At 35.3% G+C, this 23,811-nt stretch overlaps 1 protein-coding gene across 7 annotated transcripts in view; it reads left to right on the forward strand.

The window, feature by feature from the left end:
• Nucleotides 1-23,811, forward strand: part of TCERG1 (transcription elongation regulator 1) — a 65,027-nt gene that overhangs the window by 33,575 nt on the left and 7,641 nt on the right. For 5 of the 7 annotated variants that reach the window (XR_010319705.1, XM_064277875.1, XM_064277846.1 and 2 more), the window contains 9 exons: nt 2,484-2,644; nt 3,959-4,015; nt 4,160-4,226; nt 5,380-5,430; nt 6,796-6,931; nt 7,747-7,836; nt 14,170-14,288; nt 19,118-19,268; nt 23,543-23,707. Coding sequence is in view for 6 of the 7 variants with exons in the window: in XM_064277875.1 (XP_064133945.1) it covers nt 2,484-2,644; nt 3,959-4,015; nt 4,160-4,226; nt 5,380-5,430; nt 6,796-6,931; nt 7,747-7,836; nt 14,170-14,288; nt 19,118-19,268; nt 23,543-23,707 (997 nt within the window). In the remaining variant the exon portion in view is untranslated. The remainder of the gene's footprint in view (nt 1-2,483; nt 2,645-3,958; nt 4,016-4,159; nt 4,227-5,379; nt 5,431-6,795; nt 6,932-7,746; nt 7,837-14,169; nt 14,289-19,117; nt 19,269-23,542; nt 23,708-23,811) is intronic. The other 2 variants (XM_064277849.1, XM_064277862.1) reach the window with 1 other exon arrangement.

Consider the following 23,811-nt stretch of genomic DNA (forward strand, 5'->3'; position numbering starts at 1 on the left):
TTCCCCAAAGGGATGTTTTTTGATCCGTGTGGGATGTTAGACGCATGTACTTATCTTTTGCTGATTGAGCGCCACTTTTTGCTGATTCTGGAGGCGTTAGTGGACTCTCTGCCGCTCAGTCTCTCCCGATGTGGAAAACGCGTCCTGAACGCCACTGCTTTCCTCTCCGTGCTGGTACAAGTGAATCCAGCCTGCAGGGTGCCTGTTCCCACTGTGTCAGGTCTGGCAATTCCTCGCTGCTTCTGAACCGTCTCTACCTCCCCGTATTGCTCAGTCCTATCCCTCAGCTTTGCCTTTGATGTTCAGAGCTTCTAGATTGTTATATATAATCGATTCACGTGTTTTTTTGGGTCTTTGTTGTAAGAGAGACCACAGGAAGCATCTGACAACTCCGCCATGTTGTCCCCGCCTCCCTTCTTTTGATGCTTCTGTGTCGTTGAATATTTTCCCCATAGAATCCTTCAGTACTGCAACTCTAGGCTTGAATTTTTTCTTTAGTTCGTTCAGCTTGAGAAATGCCGAGCGTGTTCTTCCCTTTTGGTTTTTTATCACCAGCTCTTTGCACATGTCATTTTAATATAGAACTTAAGAGGGAAAATATCTTTATATTGTATGTGTATCCATTTCTGTTGTTTTTTTGACTTCATTCCTAAAGGTCTGATGCCGTTTCCTTTCTGCCTGAAGAACTTTCTGTAGAACAGGTCTGCTGTAGATGAAACCTCTTAGCTGTTTTTCATCTGGAGAGTATCTATTTTATCTTTATTCCTGAAGGTTATTTTCTTTGGATATGTAGCTTCTAGGTTGGCAGTTCTTTTTTCCAGAACTTCAAAGATGTTGTTCTGTATTCTGGCCTCTATGGCCACAGATAAGAAATTCGCAGTCATTGGAATTGTGCCGCCTTTTTTTCCCTAGCTGCTATTAAAGTCCCCCTCCTGAGTCTGTTTGATTAACAAGTTTATCTGTTCAGAAACTCTGGTGGTGTAGAGGTTAAGTGCTACAGCTGCCAACCAAAAGGTCAGCAGTTTGAATCCACCAGGTGCTCCTTGGAAACTCTATGGGACAGTTCTACTCTGTCCTCTAGGGTCGCTATGAGTTGGAATCGACTCGATGGCAGTGGGTTTTTTTTGGTATCCTGTTTTGGGTTTACTGAGCTTCTTGAATATGTATTAGAAAAAAAAAAAACTGTTGTGGTCCACTTGATTCTGACTCATGGCGACCCCATGTGTTTTAGAGTAGAACTGGCCTCCGTAGGGTTTTCATGGCTGTGACCTTTGAGAAGCAGATATCTAAGGCTTCCTTTGAGGTACCTCTGGGTGGATTTGAACTGCCAACCTTTTGGTTAGTAGCCCACACTTAACTGTTTGTGTCACCCAAAAACTCCACTGAATATGTGTACTATTTAGCTCCTAGTAGTCCTTGAATTATGATGGGGCTTCATTCCAACAACTGTCATGAGTCTGTTCAGATGGAAGTTGAAAACCTCTTTTTCTTTTAGCTTTCATTATTATTGCCTTTTATTATCAGTATCGTTATAAAGCATAACATTGAACAATTCTTTTTTTTTAATTTCATGAAGCTTAGTTACAGTTAAAGCTATAGAAAGACTTAATTTCAACATAGGAGGCTTTGGCTGATAATTTCAGTGTCTGAGTTGTCTTGGGCTTTGCATCTGTTGAATGACTTTGATTATCTGACTAGAAAGACCTGGTTTCTTTTGGGATTTTAGCTGGCCTGTGCTCCCACCACCATGCTGCTGTGTGACTAGGGGCCATCCCCAGGACAAAGCCAGGACTGGGGAGAACTGGGAAACTCACTCCCCTTATAGTCCCTTCATAAATTTTGACTATTCTCCATCTTTTTGTCTGTTTTTTTTTTTCCTTTTTAAACTTTACCGCATCTTCAGGTGTGTGTGTGTAATTTAGCGCAAACAATGAGCTTTAGTTGTTGTACTGTCGTAGCGTAGCCAATACTTTGCTTTACTTTTTATACCAGATGATACAAGTTACTAAGGGCTTCATAGAAGGTTACATTTGAATTTGTAATTCTGGTTTATTAAGAAATATTAAGAACTACTGTGTAATAGAGTGTTAAATGAATAATTTCTCTGATGTATGGTCTATTCTTTAGCTTTAGCACTGCTTAATATTATTATTTACTGCTGTTAAAATTGTTCCTTGTGATAGTTTAAAATTTAGCGTTCCCAAGTTGTCTGTGCCAGACTAAATTCCTGAGCGCTCTGCAGTCTGATCTCAAATTGCTTTACTTTCACTGCTTTTCTCAAGTAATATTGTGACCTGCTGTTTTTACCTTTACCAACAAGCTTTCCTCTACACTAAAAACCATGTTTGAGTCTCTATATATAAATAAATATTGGTAATAAGATGTCCCTCCTTACCCTTCTTTTTGACAGGGTAATAGTAAAAGACTTAGCTGTAAATTATGTTCCATAACAGAAGAAAATTATATTTTGAATCAATCCTTAGGTGTGTTGTTTGGACTGGTGATGAGCGTGTCTTCTTTTATAATCCCACCACTCGTCTTTCTATGTGGGACCGACCTGATGATCTGATTGGAAGGGCAGATGTTGACAAAATTATTCAGGAACCCCCTCATAAAAAAGGAATGGAAGAAGGAAAGAAACTAAGTAAGTTTTAAATTAGAAATTTATCTTCTTCTTCTTTTTTTTTTAACATTCTTTTAATATTTTGGTAGAAGATTTGGGGGCTATTTAGAAAAACTTTATTTTTCAAGGACTATAAGAAATTCATAAACTGGAAAAATAAATTTTATGCTAGGTTGGGTCCACTAGTAGAGATGAAAAATTAAAGAGACTTTGGATAAGGTTGTCTTTGGTAAAAATACATTTTCTTTTTTAACTTACAGTCTTTATCAAGATTTAGTTAGTCTGAGAATTGTTGGTACTGTTGAGGCTCGCTTGATGTCTGTTAGTAATACTCAAACACTCTTTGGTGAGCTTTCAACAACTTTTGTGACTAGTAATATATTTTTGGAAATAATCACAGTTGTATAGAGTGTGTCTTTTTAGCAGGAGAAAGATGTGGCAGTCTGCTTCTGTAACAATTTACAGCCTTGGAAGTCCTACAGGCAGTTCTGCTTTGTTCTTTTTGGTCGCTATGAGTTGGGATTTGACTTGATGGCAGTGGGTAATGGGTAATAAATAATGGCTTTTTATATTTTATTGTTAATTAAAATCGTGCTTTCAACTAGATGAAAGTTGGAGAGGGTAAACCTTACTCCTGAGAATAGAGAGAGACCTAAACTTTTTAAAGAGATTACCTCATGTTCCAACAACATTCCAACATATATAACCAGCACAAATTTTGTACGTAATTTTTATAGTGTATTTATTTGTAATTTGCCCTTGTGTTGATAGGCTTTTGTCTTTAAGACACAAATCTTAATATATGTCATTTATAATAATTGAGAGATTTTTATGGATTGTATATATGTGGTACTAACATTTTCTGCTTTCAAGTGATTTCTAAATCAGTGAAACTTTTGTCTTCTGGGTGCCGAAGGTTCTAGGCATCAGTTTTTTCTCTTCACCAATATCTGTTTTATAGGTATGATAATAATACTTTATAACCATAGTATTGAATGATGCCAAGAATGTATATGATTTGATTTTGTTTTTTATGAATCTGTTTTCATATATTTGGCCCATTTATTTGATATATATATCAACATGCGTTGTAAAAAGGCACCGTGTATAAGGTTTGAGTAAGAAACATTTCAAAATGAAGTGAAAATGTAATATAAATGTTGAATAAATAGAGGAGTTATAGAATTACACTTTAATGTTTTATAAATGGGTGGATCTTAGGGGTAGATATTTTATACAAACTGTGTATATATATATATATATTTTTTTTAAGAAGAGATTGTGAAATATAATCTTAACAAATATTTTTAACAATATTTGAAATATTTTTGCCAGGGCACCCGACACCAACAATGCTGTCCATCCAAAAGTGGCAGTTCTCTATGAGTGCAAGTGAGTGAACTAATTACTAATTGCAGCTTCTTTCTAATACTGTTAAAGCAAGTGTGCTGGTAGTGGTTAGTAGAAAGATTTATGCCTAAATATGATTGTTGCTTGCTTGTTTTTATACTAATAAAATTTAATTTTATCCTACAGTTAAAGAAGAACAAGAACTAATGGAAGAAATTAATGAAGATGAGCCTGTTAAAGCAAAAAAACGGAAGTAAGTCATATATATAGTTTGTGTAATTCAGGTAGATTTTACCTTTTAGAAGTTGATTAGGATGCGGTCAGTTCACGATTAGAAGGGCCAGGTGACGTGTATGCTAGGAGACAGTCATGATAGATCTCTTTTAGGCCTGATAAAATATTTAATGTATACTGCTTTTAGAATGTAGAAATGGTGTCCCTTCTGTTGAATTTGGAAAAAAAAAAAATTTAGTTATACAAATATGTATTGTGAAACCAAATGACATTTTATGAGTTGATTAATTATTTTCAGAAATTCATTAGGCCTGAATTTTATAAAAAGTAAATTTTCTCCCTAATACAGGCCACAGCAAACACCATTCCATAGATCCCATAACCACAAATATAGACTTCTGTCCGTATTTATGTACTAATCTTGTCACTTACCTAGTACTTTTGAACCTGTGGTCATTACTATCTGCTGAGAAGGGAGTTCATGAGTTTGGAAAGTGCTCAGAGAGGAAGGGACTTTTGTAAGCAGAAGCATTAGCTTGATCAGTGCTCTAGAGTTGGGTGAAATGTTAGTGTGACTTTTGCTTTTACTGTGGGGGGGGTGGGGGTGGGGGTGTGGGGTGGAGGGGGTCTGTGTGTGGAAGGGTTGGGGAGGAGGGGTGTGTAGGGGAAATGGGACCATTATTTAGCAGCAAAAAGGAAAGTCTGAAGATACTAAGGAGTGGTTGATCATGTTCCTTATCTGAAAAGGACAGATTGAATGCAGCCAAATTATGGCAATGAAATCAGTAAAACAACCTCTATGAAGAGTGGTTCTTCTTTTTTTTTTTTAATCTCTTAATTGGCAACAACATTAAAGAAAGTAATATGTGAAAGAAAACCACTCATAAGCTACCACTGTAACACAGCTGTTCTCGATTTTGCAATTGACTTTTTCGTTCTTGACCAAATATATAAGTATTTTTACTGGTTGTAATAAAAGTGGTTTTGTGTTCTTTTTTTTAAAGTAGTCCATCTAGAATAAGACATTTGTTTTCTTAATTATTATTACTGACTGTATTCATTCTGTTTATGTACCATAATTTTGGATGTTCCTATGATGTTAAACTTTTAGGTTGTTTTTAATTGTTTGTTCTTATAGACAACTTTGTAAGGTTTTTAACTGCTTTTATCAGGAGAATGTCAAAGAAGTCCTTTATGTGGATTGCCCGAGCTTCTCTATTTAGGTACAAAGCTAAAAGCCTATTTTTCCTGGCTCAGTTTTTCTTTATTTCTTTTATTGAGATAGATAGTGATAGTTTGTAATGTGACATTTTTATTTAGTATAATTCTACAAAGCTTATTTGTTCTCATTAGTTGTATTTGTTTGATGTCTTTTAACTCTTTAAATAGTTCTTAAATAAATTATTTTAAGAGGGGATATTGTTTGGCAAATTGCTTTTACCTGTTTGTTTTGTGCATATCTTAGGTCACAGACTATCTCGCTAAGTTCCTGCAGGTCACGGACTATGTCTTCTATTTCTTTTGATTCATTACTTAAATTACTGATTACCTCTCACTTACCATGTTTGTGGAACTAGCCTTAGTTCCATTTAAATCTCCTAGGCTACCTTCACTTGCCCATATAGCGTGCTTTAAATTTCTAGATTCCCCTGTTCGTATAGGAAATATGAACCAATGTTATTATACTTAGTAGATCATATTTGGGAAGGAAAATCTGTACAAATACACCTGAATATTACTGAATTGCCTGCTTTTTTGGATTATTCACACGATTAGGCCTCCTTCATAGCACAGGTATTTGAGAGGTGACTTGATTTCCTGTTTACGATTTCACTTAATTACCACACAGCAGAAGGGTTGCCTCTCAGCCCTGACTTGCATTTTTGGAGGAACAAGAAGTAGTTTAGTCATTGATGAACAAACAGTTGTAATTCTACCTAACTACTCCGGGCCCATATTGCTCTCTGAGACCAGTCCTTCAACTTAAATCTCAACCTATCACCCAGAAAGTGAGTAATTAAAATGTCAGGTGGGTAAGGTATATCTCACATATCCACATGGCCAAGTTTGCAGGTATTTTATATTATTTTCAAAATTACTAAGACTTATACCAGTTTTTATTAGATGTTTTTAAATATGCATTTATAAAGTAAAATATTTAGGAAAATATTGGTTTTCCTGTCATTTCAAGAGCTACAAAAATTATATTCTGTGCTGTTTAATTCGAACACATAGAGTTTTATTTGCAATGTTAGATAAGCTTTTTTTATTTTATTTTATTTTTATTTTTAAGTAAGGTAGTTCACTTTGTGTATCAGCTAGCATCAAGGGGAGACAGCACTTTAAAGGTATTTCTCCCCCCACAATGTAGCTGTTGTAACATTGTTAGAAGCTCATTGTAGCTTTATTACTGTTAAAATAAATGTTGCTTACCCTTTAGAGTTCATTTGAAATCCTTGATATAATTTGTTTTTGCCAAAAACGTGCTGCTCAGTAGTGAGTCTTGAAAGTTCCATTGATTTTAAGATTTTAATAAGATTCCTTATTATTATTTTGTCATTTCATGCCTGTGTTTTATTTTTTTATAGGAGAGATGATAATAAAGACATTGATTCAGAGAAAGAAGCTGCCATGGAAGCTGAAATTAAAGCTGCCCGAGAAAGGGCCATTGTCCCTCTGGAGGCCCGAATGAAGCAGTTCAAGGACATGCTGCTAGAGAGAGGGGTCAGAAAACAATCTTTGGGGGAGATATTTCTGTTTTGTATAAGTAATATAAATATGTCTTGCTAAAAGGTCAAATCTCAGGTTAGTGCCCTTGTTGTGGGGGGGAGGACAAGGGAAGCCTATTAAATTGTTGTATTTTTTTGAAACAGCCTTCTTCTTGGCAAATCATGTTTATCTAAATGCCATCTTACTGTCTTTTAAGTACAAATAACATTTAACTTTTATTGGGTCATTAAATTTTGGTGAGTAATGTAAGACGAGTTTTAACATTACAGAATGGCGGACTACTTGGGATAGGTAAGGTATACAAGATTCTTCCTTTAATATCTTCAGAATGGTTTCCGGTTAAAGGAGAACTGATATTTTATGATACTGTTATTAATGACACTTAACTGGGAAGGGATTTCTGCCTTTTGATTATATGCACAGATTCGTTTGAATAAGTAAAATTGTTCAATTTTAAATCACAACATCGTGCATAAGATTGGCGCAAGCATGGGAAATTAAAATGCAGGTCTTCAAGGCTTTTTCTGATGTGCTGATTTTTAAAATGTCACACAGTAGTGTTTTTTTTAATGAGTAATTAAGGGTGTGTTATTTCTATATAATATAGAAATGTTCAGAGCCAATTAGTGTGGAAATTTGCTATTGCTAACCTCCCACTGCTTGTCATTTATTAGTGATGGAAACTTCAGTATGGTTTTTATTATGTCTCCATTTTAAACAGATGTCCTGTAGATTTCAAGTAAAATTTTATGACCTTTAAGTGTTTAGAGCGAGCTTAATTATAAGGCAATACATTTTTTATTTTAAAGGTGTCTGCTTTTTCAACATGGGAGAAGGAGTTGCACAAGATAGTTTTTGATCCTCGGTACTTACTTCTCAATCCTAAAGAGAGAAAACAGGTAAAAAGGGATAATATTATTTAAGAAATGTGTATCCGTTGCCAGGATGATTTTTAAATTGTAAGGAATGAGTTACCTTTGTTTTTTCTTACCTAACATTAAAAAAAAAAAAAACAAATTTAGGGTAGAAAAATTGCAAAACACAGATGAGTGAAAAGGGGAAAAAGTCCATCTATAATCCTATCCAGCAGGTAGGACCGCCATTGAACACTTTGGTTTATAGCCTTCCTGAACATTATGTGCCTGTGTGTGCATGTTGTGTGTGCGTGCGCACATACCGTATATAGACACAGTCAAAGACGTGTTCATGTCTCGCACACACCACACACACAAAATTCACATTTAAGTAGCATCTGTTTTTATTATAAACCTAGAGAAATGACAGACACTTCAGGGTCTCTGCTGATGGTATCAGCACAAACTAGAGTTGCCTTGTTATAGAGTTGCCATTTATTCCCATGATGATTCAGTGACACATATCATCTCATGATGATTGCTTCTGTCTCTAAAGCATTGCACAATTCCAACCTATGTAATTTCTGAATTACTTGGACCATCCCAGCACTGATCTCTGTAAAATGGTGAGTATGTTGAACCACTTGGTATAGTGCTGTTGAGCTACAAGATTTCATTTGGTAATAGTGTCCATCTTCCATATTTATAATTTGGTAGTTGGAATAGTAGGCCTAATCATGGATTTTAGTGAAGAGAGAAAATATACAGTGTTTTAGACGTGTATTTTAGTACTTATAATAGGCATAGCTTTCCACATATCATATTTGTGTATGGATTTCAAGTACGGTAGTCTTTAAAAAACTATTTGTGTGTAATTGTCTCCTCCTCTTCTCAGTTGATGGCCTTGTTAAAACCTGTAAATCAGCCTTGATTCTTTACTTTTCTTTACTACCCGTTCCCAGTCTTTTCAGCAAATCTACCTCCAAAAATTTTTCTAAATCCGACTCTATTTGCCATTTCCTTCACTAACACCCTAGTCCAAGCCACCGTGAATGATTATCTCTCCATCTATGTAGCCCCTAATTGATCTTTCTTCCATTCTTGCTCCTCCTCTTTAATGCTGCAGCTAGACTTACTTTAAAGCTTAAGTGAGATCAAATGAAGTCAGCATTCTCTTGCTTAAAACTGTCTAGTGCTTCCCATTACATTGAGGATAAAATTGAAACTTTATCATAGCATATAATGTTTTACCTATCCCTGCATACCTCTTGGAGCTCTTATGTTCATTCAGTCTAGCCGTGCTGGCAAGCCTGGCACATTCTAGTACTTGCTATTTCTTTTGCCTGGAATGTTCTTCCCTTCAGTGTTTTCGTAGCTGGCTCCATCATTTCATTCAGGTACTTGCCAAAGTACCTCCTCTGATCCACCTATCTAAAATAGTCATCCTCTCACCAATATTATCCCTTTGCCTTTTTTATTTTCTTCATAGCGTATCATAGCCCTAATTATCTAAGATTGTCTCATTTATTATCTGTCCCCTTCTACGCCAAAACCCACTGCTGTCGAGTCGATTCCGACTCATAGTGACCCTGTAGAACAGAGTACAACTGCCCCATAGAGTTTCCAAGGAGCGCCTGGCAGATTTGAACCGCTAGCCTCTTGGTTAGCAGCCGTAGCACTTAACCACTACGCCACCAGGATTTCCCCCTTCTACCAAAGAGTATAAATTCTATGAGGACAGAGACTTTGTTTTGTTAATCACTCTATGCGTAGTACCTGAAATAATGCCTTACCTAAGTAGCCCTGAAGACATTTAAAACTTTTATGACTTACTCTCCATCTTGCCACTGGGTATTTTAGTTTCTAAATGAATGAAATTGTAAGTAACATTGAGAACTAAAGTTCTCTGCCAATTTTGGAGGCATCCTGTAAGTCGATGGCGATGTCTCCTTAATGGCATTCCATTTAAAAAGAGAAAAGTATCAAATACTATTCTGTTTCAAATAAAAGCACTGCTTAAAGAATCTTTTGCCTTTCGAGTAGAACTGAGAGAAGGGAGAAGTTAACATTTGGCCTTAATTTTTTTCAATGTTTTTAATAATTTGAATACTTGCTTTTATTATTCATATGGGTATATAAAATCAAGGAGAAACCAGCTAAGTGTTAGGCTGTTATATATTTGTATTTCTAATTTTATGTCTGAAATTTGTACGTTGATTTTGAAAAAACAACATCACTGAAAATGCCTCGTAGTCTAAAATTACATCTCTTTTAGTTCTGCCCTTTTCTAGTTACATGTAGATTTGCATGTTTTGCATCATTATAAAAGGTGTATTTTTATATTATTGTAGCCATTAATTTTAGCTGGGAACTTTATCTGATCTTTTTGAATAAAAAGTCACTTAAGGGGTCATACATTTCATACATTTTTTTAAAAACACAGTTTTCATGAAGGATGTTACTCTAGAGAGTAGTTATGCTGACACTTCAAATTGTTATCTTATTTCAGTATAAGAATTTTAATATAATGTATGTTATTCACAGTTTTTAAGATTGGCAATATTGTAGTGTGGTAGTGCATTACCAAAAATAATTACTTGTGATTGCCAGCAGTTCATCTAGGTCACACTGTTCATCTAATCAATATCAAATTGTAAACTGAATTAAGTTTTATGAGAATCAAATAATGGATGCCCATACTTTTAGTAAACTTAAATTTTGGATAAAAACTATACATATAGTAGAATCTAAAAATCATCAGTGTACAACTCAGCGAAATTTCACAAAGTGAACCTAGATCAAGAAATGGAACATTCCTAGTTCCCCAGAAGCCCCTTTGAAGGCATGGATATGATAGCCCTTATGTTTTTTTGCGTTTGCTTATAAAATGAAACTTGACATTGTTTTCAAAATAGATTTATGTTCATGGTATTTATTGTAAAATTTTATTCATGAGTTGAAGCTATCAAAAATAACTGTAAAATAGGGACCATAAAGCCAAGTGTACTGGGAATATGATTCAGTTAGGAAAACTCCTAATTTCCTATGAGGTATTCATCTCAGGGTGATGCCTAACCTTGATCTGGGATATTCCAGGGGAGAGGATATGAAGTTCTCTCCAGCTCGCAAAAGAAAATTAATATAAATTCACTTGGATTTTATGTAGCATTTCATACCCTTAAAAATAAGTATAAGGTGAGAAAAGGAGACAGAGGTTGGAAACAACTCTCTTCCCTCCTCCTTTAAGCATGCAGATGCTGTCATATCTTATACTGCAGTGTTAGGGTACTGAAAATGACCTACATGTCTAGCAAGGGACTGGCTAGATAGATGATTGAAGTAATTTCTGCGAGGTTCTTAAAGATCAAGGTGGATATATATGGATTTACCTGGAAAGATACCTAAGATATGTTAAACTTTTTTTAAGCTTAATTTTTTTTTTTCAAATATGCTCATACACATATTTAAAGCACTGAATAGTTTTATAACCTATGTTAGGAAAGAGAGTGCTGCCACAACATTTCTGAAGAAGTTTGTCCAGTGGTCTCCTGACTTAGTTCAGTCTGGACTGGTTGCCACTTAACACCTGCTGAATAGCTGTTAGGCTTGAAATCTTGTTCCTTTGGGATTTTGAAGCCATCGCTTTGCTTCTACTTGTCAGTGTTTTTGAAGCCATCCCATTGCCTGCTCCTTTGTATGTGGACTTGTTTGTTTATTTTCACTTCTCTTTAAGCACATAGGGTTTTCCCTTGTCCTTAGTGTTCTGAAATTCCATTGTCATGTATGTCCTCGTGTAAGTGTCCATTGTGTTGGGCACATGGCAGTGGTTCTTTTAATCCGGAAGCAACGTTCTTCAGTTCTGGGAAATTCTCTTGCGTTACTTTTTGATTTGCTTCCAACTGTTTTCTGTATTTTTTTCATTCTGAGACTGAATTTGCCCCCCTGGGTTGGTCCTCAAAATTTATTATTTTTCCTGTTCTTTATCTCTATCTTTCTAACTTGCTAGGTGAATTTCTCGTGCTTATCAATTAAATTTTTTATTTCTATCTTTTTAAAATTTTAAGTATTCCTTTTTATTCTTTGAATGTTTTTCTTGTTTCATGGTTGCAGTATCTTTCTTAACCTTACACGTAGGATTTTTTTTCTTGTAAATGTTCATTTTCCTGTATAGTCTCTGTTTCCTCTAAGTTTTTCTGCTTGGGCCCTCTTTTTCCTGTTGGAAGGTTTCCTGATTAGGAATGAGGCACTAAAATGCTTTTTGGGCCCTCTGAGTCTTTGGGTGGGCCCTCATGATTGTGGGCTTTAGTGTAGGGCAGTCATTCTTAACTAGGGGTAGTTTTGCCCCCAGAGGACATTTATGATTGTCGCAACTAAGGGAGTACTACTAGCATCTAGTGGATAAGAGGCCAGGGTTGCTGTTAAAGGGCCAACAGTGCATTGGTTACCCCGTCCACCATCAGAGAGTGGTTATCAGGGCCAAAACATCAGTAGCGCTGAGGTTGAGATACCCTGCTGTACAGTGATTTAAGCTGGAGTCATTTAAGCTGTAGAGTGGTTTTTGAGCCTGAACAGATTCCTGATAAGGACCATTAGTCTTCCCACCAGAGGGGACATGGCTTGCTGCTTTGGTTCTAAGAGTACTGTCTTAATATTTGGTATATAAATGTTTGTTTAAAACATGTGTTCTCAGACTGGTAGACATTCCCAATTCATGTTCCTCAAATCTGGAGACACTTTGTTTTGTCTTCTAGAGTAGTGGTTGGCAAGTTTTTTATGTAAAGGGTCAGGTAAGAAATACTTTAGGCTTTGTGGGCCAGTGGTTTCTGTTGCAGCTGTGCAGTTCTGTTGTAGTGTGAAAGCAGCTGTGTGGTTGTGTGCCATCAAGTCAGTAGCGACCTTACACAGCAGGGTAGGACTATCCTATAGGGTTTCAGGGGGTGTAACCTTTACAGAAGCAGATCACCAGGCCTTTCTCCTGTGGAGTCACTAAAACCAAAACCAGACCCGGTGCCATCAAGTCAATTCCGACTCATGGCGACCCTGTAGGAGGACAGAGTAGAACTGCCCCGTAGAGTTTCCAAGGAGTGCTTGGTGGGTTCGAACTGCCGACCCTTTGATTAGCAGCCGTACCAGTTAACCATTACGCCACCAGGGTTTCCGTGGAGTCACTAGGTGGGTTCAAATTGTCAACTTTTTGGTTTGCCGCCAAGGGTTTAACCAGTGCGCTACCAGGGCTCCTTGAAAGTAGCCATAGACATAAGTAAAGGAGTGTGGCTGTGTTCTAATACAACTTCATGTATAGACATTGAAATTTGAATTTTATTCGATTTTCATGTGTTATGAAATATCTTGTTGATTTTTTTTTAACCATTTAAAAATGTAAAAATCATTCTTGGGCTATACAAAAACAGGTGGCAGGCTGTGGCTTGCCAGCCCTTGCTCTAAAGAATGACCACTTGCCATGCCATTTATTGGAGTTGGGGAGTGGCAGTGCCTCAGATACTGAAGTTGGGGAGGGGTCCTAGGTATTTAACTGCTTTGTAAACAACCTTTCAACAGATATTCCCTATTGTAGCTGTATCCCATCACCACTTCCAGAGGTGCCTGGTGCTTTCAGTTACTATATGAAGATTGTCTAGTAAAAGAATGTGACCACTTTGTTTTCTTTACTGCTGGTTAGGTTCAGTTTTCCCTGTCTGCCAAATTCATTACCATTTTGTCCATCTGCTTTTCAAGTTCCAGAGTTGCTGTTTCTGTTTTTCCCTTTTCCCTGTTTTTATTACACTGGCTTGTAATTTTAAAAAGAAATTCTTGAATTGACATATTATTTGGGTTTGAGGAAGGTGGAAAATGGATGTGTGTGCCTGTTCAGTTTATCACCTTTTTTATTAAGTGGGGACAAATAGATGGAAAGAATGGTTATATTTTGATGAAAATAATTGTATGTTAAGAGATGCTTGGAAGAAAATTAAACTATAGATTCCATATGTTAATTGATTTTTTTTAAGGGAAAGGATTATGGCGGCCTGTGATTTTATTATACATTTCTGAATTTCTTGACAGTTTTACAATAAACGTATTCACTTTGTATCAAGGGAAAAAAAATTAAAGGAACCTTCGGCTTTTTGTTGTTCTGGAAGTCTAAGCAGAGGGCTGTAGGCTTATATAATTCTGTCAGCCAGAGTGTTAAAACGAGACCTGCTGTAGGCATTCTGCATGTAATTGAGTTACCTATAATTAATATATTTTTCCTATTAGAGTTTAGTCAAAGAAGTTGATTTAGTTGTTTTTTTTTTTTTTAATAAATTTGGTTATTTAGTAGTTGAAATACCTATATGAATTGACTGACTTGTCAAATTGGTTTATGTTTTGTGATAGGTGTTTGATCAGTATGTAAAGACCAGGGCAGAGGAAGAACGGAGAGAAAAGAAAAACAAAATAATGCAAGCCAAGGAAGATTTCAAAAAAATGATGGAAGAAGCCAAGTTTAATCCAAGGTATGTGGTTCATTACTGTCAGATATCTGTGTGTGTGTGTGTATATATATTTTTCCTAACATTAGATTAAAAAATACATATATATGTATATATATATAACTATCATTTTTATATTTGGGCGTGAGAAGCTCCTTATTATCTGTCTTTCTATCCTTCATTCTTAATATGTTTCCTTTAGCGGAGTCCCAGGTACTTTACCTGAGAGGTGTTTGTTTTCAAGAAGAGCAGCTTTGCTAGGAACAGTTCCCTGTGGTTTCCTTCTCTAGAAACTGGTACATGATAGAAAGCCTGTTCCTGTCTTCTTAAGTTTTATACATAATACATTGCAGAGTAGGAACATTATTTTGATTAAATTGAAGTGGTCGAGGATCTTTCAGAATTTTTAAGTGTCTAAATTAGGGTTTTGTATGACATTTTCAGTCAATTAGTGTGTATTGAATGCATGTCTGGGCTGAAGAAAATGAGACTTGTGTCCCTAGCTTTGTAATAACAACAGTAGCAATAATTATTAGATATTTTATGTGCTTATATGCACTTTATTTGTATTACGTCATTCAGTCCTCAGAACAACTGTGTGATTTAAGTATTTTATGATAAGGAAAGTAAGACATAAACAGATTAAAGCAAGTGGTCCAAGTGAAGCAGGAATTTCAGCTTGATGTCAGTATTGCACAGAATAGTCCAGACAGGGAGAATTACTTTCCTACAGTTTAGCTGTGGCAGTAGTGGTATTAAGTTGATATGAATACCTCAGTACATAGAGAAATTTCTAAAACTGTAGGGTAGAATTATAGGGTATGTGGATTAAGTGACACTTTACTTAAAAGGTTGTTTTATTTTTTTATTTAAACAGTGATTTTTGTCAGTGGAGTTAGGAAAGAGTGATGTTTGAGAAAGTATGTTTGGTATTACAATTTCATATTTGAAATATGACGCCTACTGTGGTATTAATACAAGTTTTAGAAAATAAAGATAATATTTTTGGCCATGAAGAAAGTAGTATTTTTTAGGGCATAGCAGAGCTTAAGAATCTCCAGAGTGTCTCAGGCTTTTTCATAATCAGAAGAGTGAGTTACAGGATCATGTTGAGACTGGACTGGGTTATGAAAGATTTTTTTTTTTTTTTTTTTGAATAGTTGAGGAAATTTAAGTATGGATTGAATATTAGATGATATTAGAGAATTAGTTTTCTTGGGTATTGTAGTAATGGATGAGAAAGATTTTACTCTCAGGAGATGCATGTTGAAATATTTATAGATGAGGCCTCATGATGTCTGCAACTTATTTTCAAAAAGGTTCAGCAAATGTATCTATTTATTAAAGCCCTTTATGCTCTGTGGGAATAATTGAGATGCCACAGAGATTTAGAGTTCCCTTCTGTAGCTCTGGCTAATAGAGTCTTCTATATCACAGTACTGTACTGATGTTCTTTTGGAACAGACAGAATTAGGGTTATCTGTACTATTTTTTTTTTTTTTTTTACCAGTTTCTTAAGAAAACAGTCACTGTGCACTTGCCTGGAAGCCTTGGCACTTAGGACTTTGTGCTGTAGTGCCATGTTGTATTGATACATTTAACTCGAGCATACAGATTAGGAGCAACTTTACTAGGTAGCAGAAAACCTCAAAACGAGGCCGTTGTGAGGTTTTTTTTTTTTGAATATCTTCTTGCCACTTTGTATTTTTTTTACATGCTAATATTCTCTAGTTGAAAAGCTAAAGCTGGTATCAAGTCTTAGCTATTATCAAGTGTTTTTAAGAAAACAAGGAGAAAAAACTTAAAATTGAGAAAATACCATCCATTGACCTAATTTTCTTTTTGAATTGGGAAAAGACCACTGTCACAAAACTCTTTAGTAGAGCGCTGGGGTTTGTTCTAGGAGGAAAGCGTGACTAGGGAGAATGTAATTACCTAAGTTTAGTGCCTTTCTCGTCTATATCTTTTCTCTTTTAATGGGAATTTCAGACATACCTCCCTTGGTCAACTCATGGTTAATACTGTCTTCCCACACTATCACCAGTCCTGGGTGGCACGAATGGTTAAGTGCTCAACTACTAACTGAAGGATTGGTGATTCAAACCCACCCAGAGATGCCTTGGAAGATGGGCCTGGTGATCTGCTGCTGAAGGGTCACAGCCCTGAGACCCTGTAGAGCAGTTCTGTCCTGCACACGTGGCATTCATGAGTCAGAGCGGACTCGACTGCAGCTAACCCACCACGACCACCAACTCTGCTCCCCACCTGCCAAAAGGATTCTTACCTTGTCAGTTTAAAAATAGCACTTTTCAGAGTTAAGAAGGTGAATCATATAAAAACATCTTCCTGGGACCCTAATGCTAAAACTTGATTTTGGTCTTTTCTCATTTAAAAATAGAAAACATTTTATCTATTTTATTATAAATAATTAATTCAACTTGACACATTGATTTTATATTTTTTAAAAGGCTTATTTTTAAGTTATAGCAATAGCTGCCTTTACTATCTTAAAATTATAAAGCAAGGTACTAAATTTATCATGAAAAGAAAACCAGTTTAATGGACTAAATGTGAAGATCCCTTTTCTGGGATATATATTTTTATTTTTACCTTAAAGTTTTATTATGATTGCTGATCCATTGTTCAAACCAGGTTTGTAACAATTGTTTAAAATATTGAATTAATGAAATTTGGTTTGTGAGTAATACCATTTACACACAAAAGATTATTAGAACCTGGTTTGGGCTAAAAAACCCATAACCCATTGCTGTTGAGTCGATTCCGACTCATAATGACCCTATAGGACAGAGTAGGATCGCCTGGTGGATTCAAACTGCCGACCTTTTGGTTAGCAGCTGTAGCCCTTAATTACTGCGCCACCAGGGTTTCTTGGTTTGGGCTAGCAGAGTTTAAACAACAGATTGTTGGCTTCTGAATTGTATTCTGATCTTTAGTTTGATGTTTTCGATTCTGAATTCTAAAGTTAACCAGTCAGCTTTTCTTTATAATAAAAGCTGTAATATATTCTTTGTTTTAGCACATAAGGGAATGTGTTTTGTTTTTGCACTGGAATAGTTCATTATGTGTAACCTTTGTTTTTCTTCCTCAAGAATGTGCTGTAAATGTGGGTATGTTTATTATAAGAGTAGATTCTTATTACATAAGGTAGGAGCTTCAAATATTGAAAAATATACCAAAGATATATAAAACCTTTATAATGCCTTTTTGTTATGGAGAAACTTTTTATACCTAGCCTCGTTATCCTTCAGAGTCCTCATCTTTCTACTTACCCTGCGTGGTATTTGCTCAGCCTTTTGGATCCATAAGTCAGTGTTTTTCATTAAATTTGGGAAGTTTTCAGCCAGTATTTTACTGCCCCAATTCAGATGTTTAATAATATCTCACAGGTTGCTTAGACTGTCTCTTCTCCCCCCCTCCCCCCAGTCTTTTTTGCAGTCTCCTGATGAAATAATTTTTTATTGATAAAACTTAAAGTCATTGACTATTCTGGTATCTTTACTCACCTGTTAACCTGAGTAAATTTTTCTGTTCAGTTACTTTTAGGGTTCTTTTTTATATTTTCCGTCTCTGCTGAAACTTCCTGTCTGTTCACTTATTAAGACTATGTGTTCAATTCTTTGAGCATATATTTTTTAATTCTTTCAATGTAATTACAATAGTTGCTTTTGAAATATTTGTCTACTTAACATATCATCTGGGCATCTTGGGGTCAATTTCTAGGACTTTTTTTTTATGCTGTAGATCACATTTGTTTCTTTGTGTGTTTAGTTTTTTTTTTTAACGAATTCTGTAGATAATATATAGAGAACCTGGATTCTGTTACCTTCTGCCTGAAGAGTGTTGATTCTTGTTCAGTTACTGGCTGAGCACTTTGATTTCAGACTTGATTATAAGGTTTGTTAGTGTGAATTTCCAAAAAGTGCCAGGTGTTTGCTAGGCTTTTCTAACTTTGAGGACTCAGCTTCCAAACTTTGTCTCCCTTGTGGATCTTTTTGGGGCTTTATTGTCCTGATAAAGCACTACTCAGTCTCTGGTACCTCCTTTTCATTCTTAACCCCATAGCAGCTTGTATCTGGTAAGCCTTGAGTGGTCTTTCCCTGCTCTTGTATAGCCTGGCCCTTGGCCATGGATATGGGGAGAATTCCTGTGCAGACTTCTAAGGCCCCCTCTCTGTATCGCTTCTTCCTCTGCCAGTTCAGCACCTTTACTCTGAATACTCTGAACACCTACAGCGCATTGGAACCACTGAGCTCTGCATAGATTCTAGTTCTGTGTATCACAAAAACACAGTTGGGAAATTGTCTCCAGGAAGCAGATGGAGGGGCTTCCTTCATGAATTTGCCATCTTTCAGAGATCTTAGTTTTGCCCTGCTTGTTCACTGCTTGAAATCATTTGCTCGTATATTTTTTCCACTTTGACAGTTGCATATAGAAGGGGGACTAATTCAGTAACAGTTACTGCATCATAGCTAGGAAGAGGAGTCAGCCTCATCTTAAAATGAATGAAAAAGATAGGCTCTTAAGTCTCTTTAAGCACATAAATTCTTTACTCTTTTACCTCTTGCATTTTTATAATAAATGTATATCCTTTGGGTGAGATTAAGATATTCTTCCCTGCCACCATACTGATGACATGCAGATCTCTGACCACATTTTCACTCTGTGTAAACCTTCGTCTCTTTCTGTAGCTTATTATTCACTGTTCAGGTAAACGCTGGAACATAGTGTCTCTTTGACATACATTCTTGCTGAAAAAATGGTATTTTCTACTCTACCTTTCTACAAGCAGAAATAGCTCAACCAAAGTTAGCACACTTGCCATTTTGTTACAGAGCTACTTTTAGCGAATTTGCAGCCAAGCATGCTAAAGATTCAAGATTCAAAGCAATTGAAAAGATGAAAGATCGAGAAGCCTTGTTTAATGAATTTGTGGCAGCTGCAAGGAAGAAGGAGAAAGAAGATTCGAAGACCAGAGGTGAGAAGGTAAGTGGTGTGATGGATGGGCGTGTGAGTGGGAAGGGACTAAGCTGGAACTGCATTTCGAACCTCATTTATGGACCTAAGTACAGGAATCACATTTACTGTTTGGCCTTTTAAGTTAACTTTTACAGTTGTTTAAATGTATATAGTCTATCAATCACTTCCATAATGCTTATATTATATAAGTAGCTTCACTTACTATATAGGCTTGCTTTAAATTTTATTAGTGCTCATTTTTTAAAGGTGCCTGGTAAACCCTAGGTTGAGACCTGCCAGCTCAGTGGTAGCAATAAGATTTCAACACTGTTTGTAGATGGTACCATTTAAATTTCAAAGAGCTTCATTATCTTTTTTTCCTTCTAAAAGATAGCATTTTAGTGACTTTTTAATCTTTCAGTAAACATATCTTACATATAAATTATTGCTTATCAGAATTAAAGGTCGGCTATTAAAGATTAATGAATCCCAAATGTCATTTGATAGCAGCATCAGGAGTGGAGAGGCGCTCAGCACTGGAGAGGCAGGCTGATAGGGAGAAGGCACCAGTGTGTGAACCATCAAAACATGCAGCCACTCTCCTTAGTGCCATTGTGTGCTTTGTGAATGGAGAAAAATAACCTCTGGAGCCTAATGATTCTTGACATTTAAAATTGCTTCTTATTCTAGAAAGTTAACATATTTCAAATTGTATTAAGAAATGGAGAGAAAGTAATACACTGTTACTGGAAAGAAGCCTCTTTGATTTCACACAATAACTGTAGTAGGGGAAATAACTTCTGTTGAAAATACATGAGTTTTTATCTGCTTTATTGGGCTTCAAAGTAAATCTTCCAGAATTATTTCGTTTTAACATTTATTTTTGGCAAATGATTATGCTTCTCAGAGGAAATGTGCAAAATGGAGTTCCATGTAAGCATTTCATATGTTGAAATAGAATGATTAATGGAGTCGTTTACTACTTTTGATTTTTAGTAATGAACTATTTGATTAAAGAAAACCAAAAAATAAACAATTGCTTAATATTGTATGATTGCTTTTAGACAAATTGAATGTATTTCTCTCTGCATTTGAAACTAATATTCATTTTTCTAGGAACCTTTTTTTTTAACCATTTTATGTATTCTGTTTTATAACAAGTAGATAGACTTTACAGTTTTCTGCTGTGCGGCCTGTCATTCAGTTCATTCTGACAGCTGTCAATCACTGACATGCAAAGTATTATGCGATTCCTAGTGAGGAAACAATTGGTATCTCTCTGGGTGGTGATTTTAGCCTCCTGCAGTTCCGGTAATTTACATTTTTTTAGTTTACTCTTTGTTCAGTGATCAGAGTTGTACCCAGAATGTGTTAACTAAAAAAAAAAAAAAAGGAATAGACATTACATCAAAATAAACCTAATATAGTCAGCTTTATTTATTTTGATTTTAAAATTGTTAATTTTCTCTAGGTTTGACTTTGTACCATTGCTAAACTTTAAAAAAAGGCAGAAAATTGCTCAAGTGAAGCTTTCTCAGCCAATTTAGAGAATGTAAAATCAATTGCTAGCTAGGCTATCAAAGTGGAAATCTTTATATAGTAGATTTTATATTCGTATTCTGAGAAGTACTTGGTTAATGAAGTTTTCTATCATGTTCCTTCATGACTTTTACTGTGTATTTGTTCTTCTGAACTGTTATCTATACTTTTTTTTGTTGTTAATCACATTATAACTGTGTAATTGGCTGGTAAGTTCATTAACAATAATATGAACCTGGTATTTTTGAAGTTTTTTTTCTTGATCTCGTGATTCTCTAGCTGGTCTTTATAGCATTGAGGTAGTTGAATCAATAGCTGAATAGTAAAGGTTTAAAAGTAATTACTTTCTAGGTCAGAAACTGATGGACATTGATTTCTGATGAAATCCCTTTTTTCCCTTAAGTAGCCATTTTCAAGCTAAAAAGGGTATGATGATCATTTTCATTGATAGTTTTTCCATTTTATAAAAACAGCTTAAAAAGTCTGCTTTAAAAGACGTGTATGAATTTGCCAAAGCAGCTACTCAGAAAATTTTATTTATAAAATGTAATAACCAGTATTAAGTTGGGGTTCAAATACTTTAATTTTGGAACAGTATTTGAAGTTGCACATAACGGACTTAATTCTGTTATTAAATTGGAAATGTTCTTTTTTATTTTAACTCGTCTAGCAGGAAATTTAAGTATTTTTGTTGCAATACATTAGGCTGAGGAAACTTTATTTTCCCCCTGTTAAACAAAACATCATAGATAGTTATATACTTTTTTTTTTGGAGGGAAGAAAACAGGGAGTATAAGGCCTTGAATTGTGGCTAATGGTAAATGACATTTGACATTTATGCAGTCATCAGTTCTTCTCAGACAAATAGCAGCCGCGGTAAGCCATTTATAGCCCCTCATAGAAATACCTGCAGTGAAAGGAAGTTGGAGTTTAGTTTTATATAAAGCGTACTTTGTTTATATATCATAAAACTATATGATAATCTATACTTTATAGGCTTAATGGCTAATATTTGAAAGCTGTTTTTATGTAAATTCCTATGGCTTAGAAAGATTCTTGTTTGATACAACTTGCATGTTTTATTTAACATAAATTTTATAAATTTGGTGTAACTGTTATCCAGTGCATCTAGGATTTTGGGTGTTCATGTCAGAGACAAAGTAGACAAGATGAATGGAAAAATTATGCTATACCACTAAATCAGGTGGTTTCATAATCACTGTCTAGAAACATGGTTTTTCATTAATCCAAAGTCAAGAGCCAAAGTTCAGTAGTGAGGAAATCCACAGTCGATTAGCTCTTTTTTTTTTTTTTTTTTTAATTCCGTCATGAAGAAACTGTTTCTTATAACATTACAAATGTTGGCCAGAAAGGACATCAACCTCCCTTTTAATCCTGGTTTGAGAAATGAGGTTGTAGGGGGAAGTGATAGGGCTGAAATGAGCAGAAGGAAAGATTGATTTGTATTTGAATTCTGATGCAATTCCTGATTTCTCATTCCCTGTATCAAGGGGACTCACCCATCAAGTGGGAAAGCAACATATTTAATCCCTGTGAGGAGAGGTTCTTGACAGGATCAGAATCCTTTGTTGAGTGACTTTGGCTATGTTGTGTGTCTTCTATGATCTGAGTGCAGTACAATGTAAAATGAGATTAAACTTTAGAAGAATTAGATTTCCCTGGAGGTAATAAGGTTTTCAGTGGCTAAATCTTTTCAGAAGTAGACTGCCAGGTCCTTCTTCCTAGTCTGTGTTAGTCTGGAAGCTCAGCTGAAACCTCTCTGCCATGGGTGACCATGCTGGTATTTGAATACCGGTGGCGTAGCTTCCAGCATCACAGCAACTCACAAGCCCCCACAGTATGACAAACTGACGGACACTTTTTTATGCCTTTCCTCCTCTTTTTAAAAAAACACAGTTCAGGAGAGAGGTTCTAAGTAGTTGTATATTTTGACACTAAAGGATTAATATTTAATACCTCTGTATAGTGTTACTACCTTGATACTTCAGTTGTTAAGTATGTTATTTCATAAGCACTTACATTCTGAGTTCTAAAACAGTAATATATTTCTGATGGCTAAAAAGTACAGAAAAGTTTAAAGCTTTTTTAAGTAATGATTAACCATGTTCGTAAATACTTAGATATCGAAGTACAAACATTGTGGTTTATTTTATTAAAAATAAAACATTTTACCCTATTTTTGGAGGTTTTAGACATTTGACAGTACAGTTCCAGGTTTGCAATGAATAACACTTGCCTATTTTTGCTCAACTAGTTCTAAACTCCTGTTTAATTTTAACAAACAAAAATATTATCCATCAGTTTAAAAAAAATCACTATTACCATCTTAAAGTATTCACTGCCAGCTTATAAGCTGAATCTTAGCAAGAAATAAATACAGTTCAGTACAAATTTATATTCACTATGAAAACATGATGGTTCTGAGATGAGAAGCAGCATACTTAAAACAATTTTTTTTTGGATGTATATATTGAAAACATTTCTTTAAAGAATATGATTTGTCTTCAATTTGGCAAATTTTAAATGAGAGCCTATGTTCTTGGCCAATTTTTATAATTTTTTAACAAAAGAGCAATTGTCTTTTACTAAAATTGATTCCATTCAGATTAAGTGCATTGAAAAGTTACTCTTCTCATCTTTAAGGTATGTGTATTTTTTTTCTAGTTGTAAACATTTAGATTTGAACAATATCTTATGGCACGTTATTTCCCTCCCATCCCACCACCTGTTTTAAAATATAGATTAAATCGGACTTCTTTGAACTGTTATCTAATCATCACTTGGACAGTCAGTCTCGATGGAGCAAAGTAAAAGACAAAGTAGAAAGTGATCCACGTTACAAAGCAGTGGATAGTTCATCAATGAGAGAAGACCTCTTCAAGCAGTACATTGAAAAAATAGCCAAGGTAACCATTTGTGTTTATTTACTCTTAGTGTTACCTTGAAATAATAAAATCATTAATTGCATTGGATCCCCGGTTGGCAGTTTGAATCCACCAGCCACTCCTTG

The sequence above is a fragment of the Loxodonta africana genome, chromosome 2 (assembly GCF_030014295.1).
Source record: "Loxodonta africana isolate mLoxAfr1 chromosome 2, mLoxAfr1.hap2, whole genome shotgun sequence".
Classification (NCBI taxonomy): domain Eukaryota; kingdom Metazoa; phylum Chordata; class Mammalia; order Proboscidea; family Elephantidae; genus Loxodonta; species Loxodonta africana.